This window comes from Camelus bactrianus, chromosome 1, assembly GCF_048773025.1.
Source record: "Camelus bactrianus isolate YW-2024 breed Bactrian camel chromosome 1, ASM4877302v1, whole genome shotgun sequence".
Taxonomy (NCBI): Eukaryota; Metazoa; Chordata; class Mammalia; order Artiodactyla; family Camelidae; genus Camelus; species Camelus bactrianus.
This window is the reverse complement of record NC_133539.1, coordinates 98,237,681-98,258,089: the sequence shown is the minus strand read 5'-3', so window position 1 is coordinate 98,258,089 and position 20,409 is coordinate 98,237,681. Positions and strand designations below refer to the sequence as shown.

General features: G+C 32.7%; 1 protein-coding gene across 5 annotated transcripts in view; it reads right to left on the bottom strand.

Moving 5' to 3' along the window:
• The window catches only part of HLTF (helicase like transcription factor), a 59,360-nt gene that overhangs the window by 23,774 nt on the left and 15,177 nt on the right, over positions 1 to 20,409 (bottom strand). For 3 of the 5 annotated variants that reach the window (XM_045506926.2, XM_045506925.2, XM_010970409.3), the window contains exons 9-18: positions 18,022 to 18,097; positions 16,607 to 16,697; positions 14,967 to 15,046; positions 14,837 to 14,881; positions 13,882 to 13,971; positions 8,524 to 8,621; positions 4,458 to 4,601; positions 3,444 to 3,582; positions 2,661 to 2,796; positions 1,813 to 1,992 (exon numbers count right to left, since the gene is read on the bottom strand). In XM_045506926.2, the coding sequence (XP_045362882.2) occupies positions 1,813 to 1,992; positions 2,661 to 2,796; positions 3,444 to 3,582; positions 4,458 to 4,601; positions 8,524 to 8,621; positions 13,882 to 13,971; positions 14,837 to 14,881; positions 14,967 to 15,046; positions 16,607 to 16,697; positions 18,022 to 18,097 (1,079 nt within the window). The remainder of the gene's footprint in view (positions 1 to 1,812; positions 1,993 to 2,660; positions 2,797 to 3,443; positions 3,583 to 4,457; positions 4,602 to 8,523; positions 8,622 to 13,881; positions 13,972 to 14,836; positions 14,882 to 14,966; positions 15,047 to 16,606; positions 16,698 to 18,021; positions 18,098 to 20,409) is intronic. The other 2 variants (XM_045506928.2, XM_010970410.3) reach the window with 1 other exon arrangement.

Genomic DNA, 20,409 nt, shown 5'->3' with positions numbered 1-20,409 from the left:
GGTATGCTCCCAAGTCAGGGCCTTTACACTTGCTGTTCCCCTCTGCCAGAAATGTCCCCATTCTCAATCTCCATTAGATCTTTTCCCACATATCACCTTCTCAGTGATGTCTTCCCTGAATACTCTATAAAAACAGCTTCAGCACTCCCTATCTCCTTTCTTGGTTTTACTTTTTTCCCATAGAATTTAATTGTTTTATCATCTATTTCATCCCACTGAAATATAAACTCCTTGACGGTAGAGATTTTTGTCTATTTTATTCCACTGTATCCCAATGTGTGTAACAGTGTCTAGCACACAGACACTTAATACATTTAAGCTGAAAGAATGACTATGAAGGGAATTTCAATCACCACTGTAAGATTTTGAGCTCTGAAATCTCCTGCGTAGAACAATCTTTCTAATTCCTATTAAATCTGCTTTGTACGTCACTGAAGTTCTTATTTTTTGAAGATTCTTCTATATTCTTTTTTTTCCTGATTTTTTGTTTTTATTAAAGTATAGTCAGTTTACAATGTTGTATCAATTTCTGGTATACAGCACAATGCTTCCGTCATACCTGAACATATATATATTCATTTTCATATTCTTTTTCACTGTAAGCTACTACAAGATACAGAATATCCCCTATATTCTCAGCCCTGCTTTGTCTTCACTTGTCTCCTACTCATTCTGGTTCCTACAGGTATGCATATCAAACATGCTCTTTGCTTGAACCAGAATGTCTCACCTTCTACCAATCCCCAATATCTTTAATCTATACTCCGTTAGTTCCTATTCCCAGATTTCCATGTGTGGTTGGAAAGTAGTATTGATTTAACTTTCACATATATTCCACACCAACTGAAGCCTAACACTCTAAAAACCTTACTTTTATGCAATGGCTGCAAACCCAGTCTACCTTCCTCAACTTCCCATTACCTTACTCTGCAGATACTCTTGTCTCACAGTTCACTGATTATACTCTTGCTATTATCTACCTCCATACTAGGCTTTATTTTTCTCTAACAATTTGCTTTATTCTCTTTTCTGCTGGTAGTCTCTTCCATGTTCTCTTCCTCTCAAAGTAGTGACACAAATAAAATCATAAAAAAATTGATCTAGCAGCCAACTATCTACCCTATCTACCAATCTCAGTTTTTTCCTCACTTTTAAAGACAAATCGTGAAAAATGGTCTATCCCTACAGCTGCTCTACTTCACAATCCCCTTACTCCTACAATTTGGCTACATGTCTCATTATTATCGTGAAACTATTCTGGGAGTTAACTTCTGAATCACCAAATTAAATAGCCTTTACTAAGCCTCTGCACTATGTGACACTACTGACCATTCCCTCTTTCTTGATTACGCTGTCTTTACCGAGATTCTATGAGTTTTCTCTCCTTTCTTCATACTTCTCCCCTTGACAGAATCTCTTCCAATGGATCCTCCTTATTGTCTGAAACGTGGACATTCCTCCAAGTTTTGGTCCTTAATAGGTTTATTTTCTCTATATATACTCTTCTCAATGTTTTGAATCTTCTCCCATGACACAGAACCAGGGACAGAAGTAAGCAAGGTCTTCTGACTAGTAATTCAAAACTTGCCATTTCATGTAAATTTTATATTTTTTCCTAACTTTAAGAATTACTTACCTGGTGAATTATTTATTTCACTCACTTCAACCATTAGTTCATAAAAAGTAGTTTAAGTAGCTAAAGAAACAATTTATACGTCAGTGTATTTAAGACTTTATATCTAAAAAATATTATTCAATTAAATGTTAACAAAGAAAAAAACTGTTTTCTAAAAAGACTTTCTTTCTCCATACCTTCCAATAGTAGCTCTGCCTTCATTTTTCACAGACTGATAAATCTTTCTCTCTTCCTCTGAAAGTGTAATGTGCTGAATAAATACTTTACGTTCTGGTAACTCCAAAACAGGTTTTCCTTTAATTTTGCTTGTCTTTGTTCTTCTAAGTGTAATATTTTTAATTAGGGACTGTAAACGCCTAGTCAAAATAAAACAAGTAATTATATAACTTTTTATTTCTATAAGTTAACTCAATGAGAACAAAAAATATTTTGATTTATTACTGTTTTACAACCTTAGTAAAGGTTTTTTTTTTCTTTTAAAATATCCTTTGGGGTTTTTATTCAATCTGATAATGAAAGACATATTCTACAGACAGAAAAACTATAGCAACAAAACACATTTAAATTTGCTCTCAATTCAATACCTGTTAGTTTAACCTTTTATCTCATCCTCATTTTTCTTAAGCTCTTCTCTCCCCATTTTTCTAATCACTAACCCTTTCTATTTCCCAGTTCTGTCAACTACACCACCCAATGTTTGACATTCAAACTCTGAATAAGCACCTACTACTAAGTGCAAGGCATTCCACTACTCTAGGCAAAAAATTTGAACATTAGCCTAGTACCTTGATAAATGGCTATCACCATGTTGGGAAAGGTGGGTTAACTTTTAATAGTAGTCAGAAATTTCTGTCTCCTCAAATAAGAATCACTAGATTTTAGGAGTCAAAGGCATTAAGATGTAATCACTTTTTGGAGAGGAAAGCCAACAGTCAGGTTAAAATAGTAATGAAAGTGGTAACTGATTCAAGCTGCTAACAATTATTTGCAGCTAATATTAATCAGTTGTCATGAAATTACTTACCTAAGTCCTCCTTCATCTCCCATTGTGACAGGACGCTGTATTGTTCTATGCCACCATTCTCTATCAAGAAATGGTTTAAGTTTTAAAAAGGAAAGAAGAGACCACAAGTCCTTTAAAGAATTCTGGATTGGAGTGCCTAAAAAAACAGAAAACTGTTATAACTCTATGGCCAGAATACACAATCAGAATATCCACTTGGCCCAATCAGTTGAGACAACAGTTGAAAATGGGCACTTTGTACTTAAGCACAACCGCTAACAATTAAGCTGTAATCCTTTGTTAAACATACATACAATTTCAAAATATAGTCTGGCTCTAATTTTGAGCTCTCACTTGCCATACTAACAAAAAGACCACAGACCCCGTAAACTCAATTTTCTCCTTATCAAGAACATTTGCTTATTTGATTTTTAAATCAGCAGCACTAGCAAGAAGGAAAGATCTAATGTGAGTTTACAGTCTCTTCCCCACCTTCCAAAGTAAAGGTTCACGAGTAGTAAGATGGGAAGTAGAAAAATCATGATTCTGATTGGAAGATTAAAGTGTCTAGAGTTTCCAAGGTTCAAAAATAAATCTAGTGACTGTTTCATAAATGAACAATAATTCAAATGTTGCTCTATTATGGGCAGTTATAAAAAAAAAGTCAAGATGTTTTATTACATGATTCTATGAATAATTTTGGGAGAGACCTTATTATCCACTTTAAGTTTACAAAGTTACTTAATAACTTACTTAATGATACATATTTGGGAATTAATTATTTAAAATATACACTATCATTACCTGTCAATACCCATCTTCTTTCTGCTTCTAAATCAAGTACAGCTTTTGTCTGCTGAGCATTTGGATTTCGTATGGCATGTCCTTCATCCAGGATCACTCTTAGCCACCTTATGCTATGTAATGGACTATCACCTTTAGTCTAAAATAAATGTTTCATATGAATTAAAAACACAGAAAGGTAAAATAGTACTTTATGTAATTTGGTAAGTAATATGAGTTATTATTCTTAACTTATTTACTATGCGGTAGGTACTGCTTTAAGCACTACATATATTAAGTTACTGAATGTTCACAAACTTATGAAGTATTATTATCCCTATTTTATAGATGAGAAAATTGAAGCACCAAGGTGTGAAGTACGTTGCTCAAAGTAACACAGCTAGGAAGTACAGAGTTAGCATTCAAACCCAGATAGTCCAGCTCTCTGCTAAGACCTTGGTTCAAAACACTAAGCTATTCTGCCTCAGAAACATATGATGATATAAAAATTGTCAACTTTAAGAATTATTTGAATATAACAAAATTACATTCTTTTATGTAAAAGTTAATGTTCTTAACTTGAAGACTAAAATTTTTACTATTAAGTATTTCAGAAAACATTTTAACTTAACTGGAATTACAGACAAACAATAATTAGATGTCTAAATGAACTGGGAAACTTACAAACTTCAGATACAAAAAAGCTTATTTTTAAACTAGATAATCAATAATCAAACCATTGTGATAGAAAATATTCCATAATATTAGAAAAAACAGAATTCATTTACAAACTGCTGTATGTAATTATAACTTTAAGTGTTCTATATGGAAAATATTACTAAATTATGATCTAAAGGAAGCCCAACGAACCTTTTTTGCACAAGATTAAAAAACAATTTCCTATTTATTTCCTATATATTAAGTATTTAGAAAGAAAAAAGGGAAGAGTATAAAATCTGAATTTCAGAACACTTTAGAAACTTGAAGCAATTTCTTAAATTCAACTTTTGAAAATCTGAGTATCAACATACTTACTCCATAGTCATGAGTTAAAATATTGTATGTAGTTAAAACAATATCCTGCTTTGAAAGCAAGGCTGGGTCTCTAACACGATCAGGACCATAATAAACATAAAAATTCAAGTGCACATCTGATTTTATATGTTGTCCAAACTGATCCTAAAATAAAATTAGAAATATTTTTAATAATAAGTAGATTAATGTCAAGTTCAATACGTGTATAAAATGTACTGTCTTGGCAGTAGTGTCACAAATCAAACTACTAAAATTGCAAAAAATCAAGTTTCATGCAATTTAAACTAAAATAATGATAGTAACACTATTAATTACTTTATTGTCAAGGAAACTGACATATACACAACAATAATACATTATAGAAATCTGTCTGGCCCTCCCAGTGAGCAGCAGCTTCATTTTTAGAAGGAAAAAGCAACCCCACTTTTTAAAAACAGTAATTAGTTTTTTTTAATTTAGTATTTTAACAAAAAGGATCTTTCAATGTTTCCAGTTAGTGACTTACTAGTATCAAAATTAAACAGTAAAAGAAAAGTAAGCAATATTTTCATGAATGGAGGCAGGGATTCAAGCACAGTATCCACTCTCATTCATTTATTATAGGCCTATACAGTATAATTTATCATTATACTGTTTGCCAGGTATCAACCAGAAGGGTGGTACGGATAAAAAGAAAAAGAAGACCTGATCCCTGCTCTCCTTGAGAACATGCTCAATTTAAAATACCTGTTTTTTTGTTTTTTTTCCTAATCATGAAAACAGTAAATCTGGGAGATTCTGAGCAGGAAAAATAAAATCATGATTAGATGAGAGACAGAAGACAACAGGGAGACACAGCTGAGAAGCTATTAGGTGAAATATGATGAAGACCTAAATCAGAATGGCAGAAGTAAGAACAGAATGGAAAGGACTGGTGTGAAACAAAGACACTAAGAAGAAGGGACTGATGAGACTTCAGGATAATTAAAAGGGGAAAGGAAGCATAACGATGAGAAACAGACAGTGAGTATTATCAGTTAAGACATTTAAAATTTCTGGTCACTGTAGAATATCTGACCGGAGAAGTATAGACTAGGAAAATTTAAATACTGGCCTGTAATGGAAGTGTAGAAATGGACTTTCAGGTTAAGAGTAGACAGTACATGAAGTTATAGGAATGAAAAAGATTTTCTAAGGAGAGAAAATGCAATGAGAAAAGGGAGCCAGGGGAAGAGCCTATAGAACAGTAGTATTTAAAGAGCAGACTTAAGCTTCTATTGGGAAATATGACATGATGTCTGGGATATGATTTAAAATACTTCAGCAAAGAAAAAATAAAGCAAATGTGGTGAACTTTTGGTTCTTGAATCTAGACTAAATGGTGGTCTCATTACAAATTTCATAATACTAAAAGAAAAAAATCATGCTTTAAGGGGAAAAAAGGCAGTTTAAATAGAAAGCATGGAAGGAAAATAGAGAAAAACAGTAGTCAGAAAGTTGGGACAGCAAACAAAATCTTGGGAGGAGGATTAAAGAATATCAAAGTTTCAAGAACAAATATAAAATAGATTTTTTAATTTGTAATTTATGTTCATTTCCTTTCTTTACCAAAAGGACTAACGATGATCTACTAAGACAGACATAACAAAGGTAAGAAAAGCAAAAAGAAAGTCAGGGCAGAGGAAAAGAAAAAGGGAACTCACCAGACATGGCAACAATTAAGTCACTGAAGGCATTCACAAAAGTTTCTATGGAGGGTGGGAGCAAAAACTGGATTTACTATGGGCTGAAGAAAGAATGTAATTTGAGACAATAAAGGCAAAAATACAGAGACAGGATAAAACATGCAAGAGTTACGGTGAAAATGCAGAGACTTTTATCAACAAATCTGGTGGAAAAGGAAAGGAGAGAGAAAATAATGAGAAAATTAATCAATGGGTTGCCCTGAAATGGAACAGAGAATACTTGTGGAAAGGTTAGACTTGAAACAGAAGAAAATTAACTCTTTGGAGAAAGAATTATAATGAGTTTCAAGTCACTGTGCTAGGTTATGTGTGTATGTGTATGTGTGTGTAAATGAAATAGGTGTCATTATTTCCTTTTCCATTGGGTGGAAAAAGTAAACTCTCAAAATATCCAGAAAAATCATGTGGTAGAAGTGAGACTGGTATCTTACTGTTTTAACTGAATTCTATTCTATGTCTGAAGACAAAGAAAGGAATATAAGGTAGCTCTAGCCTGCTCATTAGAGTGCTAGGTAATGTGACTTGGGAACTAGGAAGAGAGCAGCTTACTGAGAGATTGCAAGATTCTAATTCTTATCCCTATATGTTCAACCATCACATTTCTTTAAAAATCAGTTTTTCCATAACCTCAGTAGGCATGATTTTGCCAAGGTTTCCTTTCTGAAGTTTATATCATCTAAACTTTTGTTGTTTCCATATCACCTAAACTCTTGTTGTTTTCCAAATATAATACATTGAAATATATTTATTTCCAAATATAATGAAACAGTGATTACTCATTTTAAAAAATACATATCCACACCCCCAACCATCTAAAGAATCACTGTTCTTTTGTTTATACCTCCATTAGTACTTGTAAACTTCACCCTGAAACTGCCATTCAAGTACCCATGTATTGTCCTTCTGGCAATGGATCACACATGGGAAAAAAAAAAAAGCAGTAATTTTGTTGAATTAAAATAAAACAGCAAGAAAGAACTAAAACTCATCCTAGTCCTGAGAGGAAAAACGACACTAATCAGGAGAAGGTGTAATTAAAAAATAAATACACCAAAAACTTTTAATAAAAAGGTAAGTGCCAAAGAAGGCAAGGCTATATAAAAGTCAAGAAGATAGGAAAGAGGCCATGGAATTTGACAATGAGACAATAACTACTGACCTTTTCCAATGCAATTTAGAGAACTGGTGGCAGAAGCCAAATTACAATGAGCTAAGGAGTCAGTAAGTAAAAGCACAAAGGAGAGCACAAAGTGGAAATTAAACCCCGAGGTATGACAGTGAAGGAAAAAAAAGTAGTAACTTAAAGGTGAGACATAATCAAGAGAAAGTATTGAAAAATGAAAAAGATCTGAGAACATTTCATGAAAGAGCCAGGGGGGAGACCAAGAAGAAGAAAAATAACAGACAAAATGCAAAGGCAGAAAGAGAATCTAATGTACAGACTAAGGTATTGATCTTATAAAGAGCAGGACCTCTTCCACCTCTGAGATTAGAGGAGGAAAGGCCAAGAGAGATGTAGATAACTTTGGAGGTGGCAAGAATGGAAGTTCACATCCAGTGGTCTTTATGTTCACAATGCTTCCAACAGTCATTATTTCATTATAACATGCAGCTTGAAGCTCAAAATGGAAAGGAAACAGAACCCAAGCTGCTCCTTACACATAACACATAGAGGTTCCATTCCAATGTAATGTTTTAGAACAGAAATGCAGTGTGGAATAAAACATAAAAATAAAAGAAAAATAAGACAAAATTTTCTGGTGGGCAGCCTTAAAAGCATAGGCTCCAGAGTCAGAACGTTGGAGACTACATCCTAGCTCCATCATTTATTAACTAGATGACTTAGGCAAGTTACTTAACTTCTCTGTGTTTCAATTCAGTCACCTGGAGAATGAGAACAGTTGTGAGGATTACATGAGAAAATCTATGAAAAGAGCTTAGGGAAAAACTGAGCACACAGAAGCTCACTAAATGTTACAAGTTGTTACAAAAACAAATGTTATTTTTAGTGGTATTCTTAGAAAAGAGGTCCCAACAGTTCATAAATATGATGTGGTCTTAAATTACACCCTTTTCCTACTCTGGGGGACAGAAATGGAAGAGGCAGAAGTACAAACCAAATCCTACCATAGCAACTGACAGTTTCTCTACCATAAATCCTCAAAGAAAAATCACTTCCGTTGAGCAAATATAATCTCAATTCACTTAACAATTATTTGAGTTTAGATACAAAGTGCTGACTAAATTTATTTCTCCCAATGAATGACTCTGTAACACAATACTTTTTATAATGTAAAACAAATATAAATTATATCACATTTTAAAGAGCTGGGAAGACTTACAATCCAGTTGCTCAACACAGAAAGTGGACAGATGATCAGTGTTGTTCTTGGTCTCTCTTCAACATCAGCTTTCTTTGAAACCTCCACTGCAGATGCTCCTGAAAGAATCAATCAGTGACACACCCTTTAGCTGCTCTCTTTTCCTCAAATACACATGGAATCAATAAGGAGATGATAAAAGGAATTAGGAAGAATTAAAATGAGGGATTCTGTTTCTAGCCATAATGAAATAACAGAAACTAAATTTTACTGTGCCACTTTATACAACTAAAAATGCAGACAGTGATTATTTATGGGGGGAGGTAGAGGATTGTGGCTGGGAAGGGGCACGAGGAGAAAATTTTGGAGTATCTCCTGATATTCGTTAGGTTATTCAGTTATTAAGGTGAATATTTATTTTATGTGGTTTTCTAAATTTGTATTATAGTTAATATGGTAGCCAGACTCCAAGACGGCCCCCAATGATATTTACTTTCTGACACTCACAATCTTGTGTAGTCCCCTCCCACTCTCAACTAGGACTGGCTTACGGGACCAATGGGGATATGGTAGAAACGATGGTATACTACTTCTGAGATTAAGTTATAAAAGATGCAGCTTCTGTCTTGAGTGCTCTCTCCCTCTCTCTCCTGATCACTCCCTCTGGGGGAAGCCAGCTGCCATGCTGTGAGGACACTCAGGCAGCCTATGGAAGAACATACTACAATTTTATTTTCCATTCCCCTACTGGACATTATTTCCAATATTTCACTAAAATAATGTGGCAATGACAACTATTTTTTCACATCTACTTGTATGTATCTGTAGAGTTCTAGGTAGTGTATCTTTGGCTTCATTGTATTTGGCCTACTTGCTCTCCATGGTAATTTACATTCACATCCACTGTGCATTCCTGTTGACGCACAACCTTGCCTATACTTGACACTGAGATTTTAAAATATTTGTAAATATGATGGGTGAGATGGTATCTCACTATTCCTTTAATCTGTATTTCCCCAATGACAGAGTCTGCCTATCTTTTCCTATGGTTACTGGTCATTTGGATTTTCTTTCCATGGACTGTACATTGATATTCTTAGTATCTAGCCTCCTATTGGGTTGTCGTTTTCTAACTGATTTGTAAAAGATTCTTTACATATTCTAGATATTAATCCTTTTTTAAGTTGTAGTTATCACAAATTCTTCTTAAGCTTTATCATTCCTCACTTTGTTTGCATAGAAACTTAAAATGCAGCATAATTTAAACAATAATTTCCTTATGACTTCTGGTGTCTTAAGTTTAAGAAATCACCATCACAAGACATGGCTTCCATCTCTACTCACTCATTTTTGCTTCTATTCTGCTTCTCTTCTAGAAATATGGTTTTTTGGGTTTAACATAGCTATGATTTTTCAAGATTCTCTCTTGTATTACAGCTATTGTCTGCAACAGAAAGGGACTTTTTTTCTGTGAAATTAATTCTATCTCAATTAAAAATTCCACATTTCTAAAAATTTCTAAAGTTAGGATCAAGTGTAGTAATCTATCTGAAATGCCTATATATTCTATTCCTAGTTGATTTTCAGATGAAAAGTTGGTTCTTTCTAAACATTCTTCGTTAGCTCAAATATCACCTTCTTAAATATGCACCTTCAATCAATCTTTATTTCACTATGGTCTTTTATTTTCCTAACAGTACTTATTAAAATTGTTCCATATATATTTAGGTGCTCCTATGTTGGTACATATTTACTTAGAATTGTTGTATCTTCTTGGATTGATTCCTTGATCATTATGTAGTGTCCTTTGTTTCTTATAACAGTCTTTATTTCAAAGTCTATTTTGTCTGATGTAAGTATTGCTACTCTAGCTTTCCTTTAATTTCCATTTGCATGGAATACCTTTTTCCATCCCCTTGCTTTCAGAGTGTGCATGTGTCTCTATATCTGAAGTGAGTCTGCTGTAGGTAGCATATATATGGGTCTTGTTTTTGTATCCATTCAGCCAGTCTGTGTCTTCTGGTTGAGCATTTAGTCTGTTTACATTTAAGGTAATTATTGATATGTACTTTTAATTGCCATTTTGTTAATTGTTTTGGATCTGTTCTTGTAGGTCTTTTTTTCCCTTTCTTTTGTTTTCTTCTCTTGTGACTTGATTATCTTTAGTGTCATGTTTGGATTCCTTTTTTTGTGTGTGTATATCTATTACAGATTTTCGATTTGCAGTTACCGTGAGATTTTGTATAGCAGTCTCTCTCTATATAAGTGATTGCTTTAAGTTGCTGATCTCAATTTCAAACGTATTTTATTTTATTTTTTAATAAAGCATTTTTATTGTTTTGGTTTTTGCTTGTTTGTTTGGGGAGGAGGTAATTAGGTGGTTTTTTTTTTTTTAATGGAAGTATGGGGGATTGAACCCAGGACGTTGTGTGTGCTAGGCATGCATTTTACAAGTGAGCTATACCCTCTCTCCTCAAATGCATCTTAAATACCCCACATTTATACTCTCCTCCCCCATGAACAGTTTTTGAGATCATATTTTACGTCTAATTTTTCTGTGTATCCCTTAACCACTTATTGTAGATATAGGTGATTTTACTACTTTTATCTTTTAACTTCCCTACTAGCTTTGTGTGTGGGTATTTCCTACCTTTACTGACTACTTGCCTTTACCAGTGAGCTCTTTCATTTTGTAGTTTTCTTGTTTCTAGTTGTGACCTTTTCTGCCTAGAGAAGTTCCTTTAGCATTTATTGTAAAGCTGGTTTGGTGGTGCTGAATTCTATTAGCTTTTGCTTGTCTGTAAAGCTTTTAATTTCTTCATTAAATCTAAACGAGGGCCCAGCTGGGTAGAGTATTCTTTGGTTCTAAATTTTTCCTTTTCATCACTTTAAATATATCATGCCATTCCCTTCTGGCTTGTCAAGTTTCTGTTGAAAAAAATCAGCTGATGGTCTTTTGGTATTTCCCTTGTATGTTATTTGTTGCTTTTCCCTTTCTGCTTTTACTATTCTGTCTTTATCTTTAATTTTTGTCATTTTAATTACAATGTGTCTTGGTGTCTTCCTCTTAGAATTCATCCTGTATGGAACTCTCTGTGCTTCCTGGACTTGGGTGACTGTTTCCTTTCCCAGGTTAGGGACATTGTCAGCTATTATGTCTTCAAAAATGTTCCCAGGCCCTTCCTCTCTCTCTTCTCCTTCTGGGACCCCTGTAATGTGAATATTAAAGCACCTGACGTTGTCCAAGAGGTATCTTAAACTGTCCTCATTTCTTTTCATTCTTTTCTGTTCAGTAGCAGTGATTTACACAGAGCTAGAGGAATCATGCTCTCTGACTTCAGATTATACTACTAACCTATAGTAATCAAAACAGTATGGTACTGGCACAAAAAAGAGACATATAGATCAATGGGACAGGATAGAGAGCCCAGAAATAAGCCCACACAATTATGATTAATTAATCTATGACAAAGGAGGAAAGACTATATAATGGAGAGAAGACAGTCTCTTTAATAAGTGGTACTAGGAAAACTGGACAGCTACATGTAAAATAATGAAATGAAAACATTCTGACATCGTATACAAAAATAAATTCAAAATGGATTAAAGAGCTAAATGTAAGACCAGATACTCTAAAACTCCTAGAGGAAAACATAGGCAGAACACTCTTTGACATATATTGCAATCATATTTTTTCTGGATCTGTCTCCTAATTAGGTAATAAAAGCAAAAATAAACAAATGGGACATAATTAAACTCAAAAGCTTTTGCACAGGAAAGGAAACCATCAACAAAACCTACAGAACGGGAGAAAATATTTGCAAATGATATGACTGATAAGAGATTAATAACCAACATACATAAACAGCTCATACAACTCAACATCAAAAAACCAAACAACCAGATTTAAAAATGGGCAGAAGAACTGAATAAACATTTTTCCAAAGAAGACATGCAGATGGCCAATGGGCACATGAAAAGATGCTCAATATCGCTAATCATCAGGGAAATGCAAATAAAAACCACATGAGATATCACCTCACATCTGTCAGATAACTATCATCAAAAAGAACACAAATAACAAATGTCAGTGAGGATATGGAGAAAAGGGAACTCTCCTACACTGTTGGTAGGAATGAAAATTGTTGCAGCCACTGTGGAAAATAATACGGAGGTTTCTCAAAAAACTAAAAATAGAATATATGAGCCAGCAATTCCACTCCTGGACATATATTTTAAAGATATAAAACCACTAATTCAAAGATACATCCACCCCAATGTTTACAGCAGCATTATTTACAATTACCAAGATATGGAAGCAATCTAAGTGTCCATAAACAGACGAATGGATAAAGACGACGTTACACACACCCCCCCCCCAGAATACTACTCATCCATAAAAAAGAATGAAATCTTGCCATTTGCAGCAACATGGATGGATTTGAGAGGGCATTATGCTAAGTGAAACAATTCAGAGAAATAAAGACAAATATCATTTATATGTGGAATCTGAAAAATACAACAAACCAGTGAATATAACAAAAAAGAAGTGAACTTACAGATATAGAGAACAAATTAGTGGTTATCAGTGGGGGAGAGGGGATTAAGAGGTACAAACTGTTAGGTATAATATTAGCTATAAGGATATACTGTACAACACAAGGAATATAGCCAATATTTTATAATAGTTACAAATGGAGTATAGCCTTTAAAAATTGTAAATCACTATACTGTACACTTATAACATATAATATTGTACAGGAACTATACTTCAATAAAACAACTAAAATTAAAGAAAATTATGTTTATTCATTTTTTCCATCATTAGACATAAGCTCCATGAAAATACGTCTATCTGCTGTATTCCCAACATGTAAAACAGAAAAGACTAAGGTGCAGAGATATTTAATAACTTGTCCCAGATCACCTTAACCACAGTTCAGTCTCTTTCCACTTCAAATATTTAAGACTCTTAAACAGTGTCATTTTCCTATGAATTACAAAATATGAAGTTATAATAAAGATCATTGACATTTTTAATTGAAAAGCAAATTCTTCTCATACCAAGAATTAAAACTTTATTATAATTCAAATAAATCCAAATTAAATTTTAAAGCAGCCATTAAGTGCTCTATGCCTTCATTAGAAGAAATATCTCTGCTACTCAGAAGAGTAAGTAACCTCTTCCCAACCAATTTTTGACCTAACTAAAACAAATACAACAGAAAAACAGACTCATCAAAATGTACTTTTAAAAATGAGATTACTTATTTCTCTACTTTCTTAACTTCTTATAATATGGTTTTATAACTTGTCACTGAAATTGTTTTCTGAAAAATAGAAAAAAATCAAAGCTAAAAGCTCAGCAGATTTACTGACCTTTTTTCAACATTTTCTTTTTTGTTGCAGGGGTAGATGAAGTAAGTGCACATGCAAACTCTGCATCTTCTTTAACTTTAGAAGAACCTGCTGAAGCAAAAAAACAAAGAATCATTAAGATATTTGAAAACTAATTTTCTCCTATACTTAGGTACAGATATTTTCTAAGGATAGAAAATATAATACCACTTCCACACTCTCTTAAGAGCTTATATAAAGTAAAAATAGTATCTAGTAACCAAAATTGCCTCTTCTAACACTAAGCATATATTTCTAGCTCAGAGAAGAACTGTAGTCATTCACGATAAATTGTTGCTTCTCTTGAGGAAGAGATGTGAAAGTAGAAGCAGCTGTATGCATAGTGATTCAGCTCCCAGGTGGAAGGAGAATTTTTTTCAAGGAAACAGGTGTTAACTTTTTATGAAGAGGACACAAAATTTTCAGATCAGTCAACAGTGATGAGTTATTTTCCAAATGCTATACAATTTCTTAACTTATTATGAATACAATATGATCTGATTAAGAGGAAAAGGAATGTTTTAAAGATAATGGAGAAAGATATTCACTGAATATGTATAAATCTGTATAGTGTGAACTAACATAATTAATAGTACTATGTTGCCAAGAAGGCACTTTCACCCTACTTTTGCAACTACAATTTATATGTATATGGAAAAGGTTTTATTAATGTCATTTTGTAAGTAATAGAAAGTACTTTGTTTTGTTTAAAATTGGTTTAAATATTTTCTCTTAGGTTTTAATCCGAAACTATCCTTTCAATTTGCTTCATTCATTTAACACCCTTGGTAAGCTCCATAAATAGTTCAAATGTAAAAAGCAGTCAAATCTATGACCTGTTACTAAAGAATTCCAAGCTAGACAGATACAAATCAATGAACCTTTACTTTAATAATCTTTAAGTGTAGATTATGGATATTGAAATATATATACATACCTTTTACTCTGATTTTAATCTCTGATTGTGTATTTTTCAGTTTGCCTAAAAACAAAACCACATATAAAATGCTCATACTAGGGAATTAAAATACAGGACACATTATTAAATCAAACTCATTTCATATTACCTTTCATTTTCTGTGGCAATTCACTTGTCTCAATTTCCTCTGAGTCACTGCTTTCAGTGTACTGTATAACAGTTTTTCTCCTAAAATTAAGTATACACAAATTTTTTATCACCCAAAACAAAATGGGATATAAAAACTTACATTTAATAAATACAATACGAATGCTTTTGTCCTGGTTTTTTTTTTTTTAATTTGAAGGAAAAAAATTTTTATTTGACAAATTACAGTCAAATTTGCTAAAAGCATTTTGCTTTCACAGCCAGATGCATTCACTATAAAAAATGCAGTATTACTACCATTTTTAAAAATCTGAAAAAATACTCCATTCCAAAATAGTAATCACTTCAACATTTTCTTCAATATTTGGTAATTCAATTAAAATGCTTATATAAAACTGGAACAAAAAAGAAATAACTGATGATCAAAGAAAACCCTCCAATATATGAAATAAGCAGCTAAGAGGCAAAAATATAAATCTTTCACAATGAAAATTTTTATAAATTTTGTGTAGAAATAGTACAGTATAGTAGTTAAATGCCTAAGAACAATGGACTCTGGAGTAAGACTGCCTCGATTGAAATCTCCATTCCGCCACTTATCTGCCTTATTTAGGCAAGTCACCTAATATTCTTATAAACTTCAGTTTCCTCTCTTGGAAAACAGGAATAAAGATACAATCCACTTTATAGGATAAAATGTGTTATTACATGCAAAACCCCTAAAAGTGTGTGTTGCACAGTAAGTATGTATGTATTAGTTATAGTATGTGTTGGTTGTTGTTAGTTTTTCCCATGTCATCATTATTTCCATGCCCTTTGATCTGATCTGGTACACTAACAGTGCCATTACCCAGACTCACAGTCAGTTCAGAGTTGTAAGATATGAGATCTAAATGAGAGGGAAACTGATGAGTCCTAGTTTTATATTCAGTTCAGACAGATATTAGAGCTAGAGAACAATTAACAAAACTCCAGTTTTGAGACTCTATTGGTGGAATAGCTAATAGGGATTCAGATTTGAGGTTATGCCTGCAGAAATTGATGGGGGACAATAAAACACAAAAGCCTAGTATTTAGATCTACTTCAGAGGGTAAATAAAATTCATAAACTTAACAGATTCAAGCTGAGATAAGAGGGGCATTATGTGTTTTATTCAAATTCTCCCTCTAGTCTACATTAATATAATACTCTCCATAAATAGCTTTATTATGTCTTATTTCTACTAAAGGTGAAATGAGAAAGAACTAAGATGAGCAAAGAATGCTTTTGTCAAGCCATCCAATAAATTATTCATCAGTTCTCATCTCCTCAAATTCATAAAGAAAACTCTTCTAAACAAAACAAAACCAAACCCCAAGAGCTAGATCTTAGTTCCTACGTGAAAGAAATAGGAAAATGTCTGAAAGACAAGTGATTATTTAAAAATTATCAGTTCATCTCTTATATGTTACTTTTTTTCACCTATAAAATGATAACAGCCTACCTGCCTAAGTCACAGTGACTTTAGCAGTTTCAAATTAAAGAATATATTTGAAAGAACTATGTAACTGAGATAATGGTCATATCTCTCTCTTATATGTAAGAAAATGGAGAAAGAGTTTAAACATATTACATATAATCAAACCATAATAGAGTTTTACCTTTTGGGGCGGGAGCTAGACAATTCTGACTTGGGATATTTATTCTTTCCCTTGTCATCTGAAATACTGGGTTCTCCACTACATCTAGATCCTTCCATTTCAAAGAAAAGGACAAATATAGAGTATTAGTAAATTGTCTTAAACTAGCAGTATCCTTCTTAAAACCTTGGTTTTCCTAACTTGATAGTTCACCGTTCTTAATACCATCATTCCTATTCTTTCAATCAGCCAGCTGTTCTCTCTACAGCTTCCTAATATAGTATTTTTTCACTAGAAAGTACCTTCAGTTGTTTTGTACTCAGTCTTTCCCCTGTAGTCATCCAGCCAAATTTCCTGGCTGAACTTCCTGCTATACCAAGGCAGCTGAGAGCTGCCAGAAAAAAAATGAACAATAAATAAAAGTACATTTTCCAATCTCAGCTGTCACCATGTGTCATTTGGCAATTCTTTTACCTAGCACACATCCTCCCTATCCACTCACCAGAATGATTTATACTACACTGGATCCTCTGCCTAGATTTTTAACTCCTCTTACTCCTGTTAGATGACCTACTTCACTTTACAAAGAAAATCAGATGTCATCTTCTATGAACTACCAATTTTCCTACTTTTTTATTCCCTCAATTATCTATATTTTCCCTCAACCCTACTTCCTTTCTTTCTAATGCTAACTCATATACTTGTTTTCTTGATCTCATTTCCTCCCAAATTAGGCTTACAAATTATTCTCTCCATAGTTTCCAAAATCTCTTCCTACCCATGGATTTCTTTCTTAAACCACTGCCCCCAACAACTCCCAGCTCTGTCATCCTCTCTAACAAATTTTCTATTTTTCTCCTATCTCAAACACAGCAAAATACATAAAAGCACACAGTTATTTCCAATTCTTCATCTACTAGTCTTACCTCAAAATATTTTCAGTCTTGCTCTGCTCTAACTTAATTTCTAATCTTCAGAAATTAATTTTGTGAAAGTCACTGACTGCTAAATCTAGCCAAATATCTGTTAAATCCAGAGATCCCTTTTCATTTCTCCTCTGACTTTAGAATTTGTCCCTAACCTATCTTTGTTTCCTTATCTGCTGTTTTTCAAGCACATTACATTATAAATACTATACACTACTGTGAGGTCACAAAACATGTTCTATGTTTTGTTTTGTTTATAGCTGCCTTTTCATGGGATTTTTTTCCCTCAACCAAAAATACTCTTCTTCAGTTTCTCTAATATACTACTATCCAATTCCATTATCGTCTCCTTGATGAAATTTATCCTGACTACCAGTCCTCATGAGATTTTCTAAAAAAAAAAAGAGATCTGAAATTTCTGTATTGTACAAAAGCCAGAGCTGGAATTACAATCATTAAACTGGAAAAATCTAAATCAAATATGCGGTCATGTTCAAAATTAAAGTTTACCTTTAATTAGTCCATCAGCCTTTTCACTGGTATTGTTCCCTCCAAGTTTCATAGATTCATTGTAAACATTACATTCCTGGATGAAAAGGCATATTTCTTACACAGTACTGCTGTCAGTTTCAAATAAATTTCAAATGCATCCTATTTTATAATTGCTTTACTTTACATAATAAATACTACTTAAATTGCTACCTCATTTTGGAGCGATGTCGGGAGGTGCATTAAGAGAAAAAAATGTACAAATTGATGAAAAATTTTTTCATAGGTATCTCAAAAAAAAAAAAAAAAACTAGTCCATCTTAACCTTTTCAAAAGGAATACAAAAAGGAAACCTCAATTATAAATGGTATATTAGTCACTGTGACAAACATTACTCTAGAATTAAAAGGAATTCTAAGACTACAAACTTTTAAACCAAGTCCCTACTCAGTAAATAATAGATCTTTAATGAGGCTGCCACTGACATCCTTTTTCTCTGGAATTTCCAGGGTGGGTAGACGAAAAAGTCAGGTTTCAGAGGGTCTCCTCCCTTACTCTATCAGGGATTTTCCTGCCAACCCTGGCTTTTTCCTTTTCCCTTCATACGTTCTCCCTTGTTTCAAAATAGACCTATGCATATGTGAGTGAGTATAAAAACTTTTATTAAAGTAAAATTTTATACTTCTTTGTGAAAATATTTTCAACTGAGTTAGTAGGGCAGGGTTCCTCCAATCTTATTTTTAATTCTTGACTTGATTCCCTAGGTAGGAATGACAAATAAAATTGTGTTTAATCAATTTTTCCAGTTTAAAAAGAAAGGTAAGTCATATTGTAAAAGGTAGGTCATATTGTGAATCAAAACCTCAGAATGGAGTTTGGGATTGGTTGGCAGGAGTACAAAGTAAGTTTTGCTAAGAATTAAGGCTAATAAAGGATATCTGATTTTAGTTTCTGAAAAAATAGAATTGTAAATGTTTTATAAAATCCCATTAGAGTTCACATTTTACTAAAAATATGGTTGAAAAAATACGGCATGAGTCTAAATAAGTTAAAAATCAAAGATACATCATTTTTAGATATGTAACTAGAAGATTTAGATAATTAATGTTTTAAAGCATTAGCTCCAAGAAACTGATGTTAAAAATGCCTTTCATCAAACATTCTACTCAGCCTTCCCCAATAAGCAGTAAAATCATTTACATTAAACAGCATGTAAAAATAATTTAAGAATTTATCCACAAATAAAGGGTGTCCCTCTACATTATTCTTTTCATATTAAATGATTTTGCTCAGCAAGCCTTTTCTTCATAGAGTTCAAAGATATATGTATTTGTAATAAAGTCCAACCTATTAAATCATACTATGCTCCAATCTCATGGAATTTAAATCAGTAACATTTCACTCTGTAAGCTTAGCATATCCAAATCTATTTGAATTAATGAAATATTTGCTGTAATAAATGCTTAGTTGGAAATGACATTTTCAGCCTCAATTTCAACCAATGCAGCAAATTATCCTAAAATCTTTCTACTACATAACACCTTAAATGCCTGGTTGATCTTGTGGAAAAAAGGGAAAGCCTTACTGATAATAGATAATTTTTAAATTGATAACTGACAATGAAGCTATAAATAGTCTTAGGTGCTATTCTTCAGTTTTAACAATCAAATGTAGAAAGAAAAGGATGTAAAGAACTGGACTATTTATTTGGGGTAAGGAATTGAATCTCAGACGTTAATAGCAGTGTTAAATGCCTAATAAAAGTACAAAGAAGGAAATGCAACTAAATGCAGAAATCAATAAAGTAGAATCTTAATAAATAGTGGCTGGAAAATGATGTGCAGTATCTTTGGAAGCTGAAGTATCATAAGAACAGCAGTAAACTCCAAAAAAGAGATATTTTGCACATGCTTTTCACTTAGTTATTTCCTACTTTAAGTTCTTTGAATTTTTAGCTGAGAATGAAGAATAACTGTTTCATTCTAGTAACATTTATTTTTCCCAGAAAATTAACTATTAACTCTTAGAAACCAAATATAAATACATTATGTATATATATCCTATAAATAAAAATATACATAAGCTAAGTATCAGTAATAGTCACCCATACTCTCATCACTAGGACATAATTATCACTATTAATATTTTGGCACATATAGTATGTGTGATTAAACTTAGACAGATATAAACATGTACTTACAAAATGAGGACTCAAATTCTATACACATATGTATGCATCTTTTTTTAATTAAAAAATATCATGAAAGTATTCTTCAAAAATAGGATTTTGTAGTTTCATAGTACTGAATTTTATGGCTATATCATAATTTAACTGTAATCTTACTGAGAGATGTTTCTTTTCTGCCTTTAAAATAATGCTGGGGGAAAAAACTCACATTATTTTTCTCT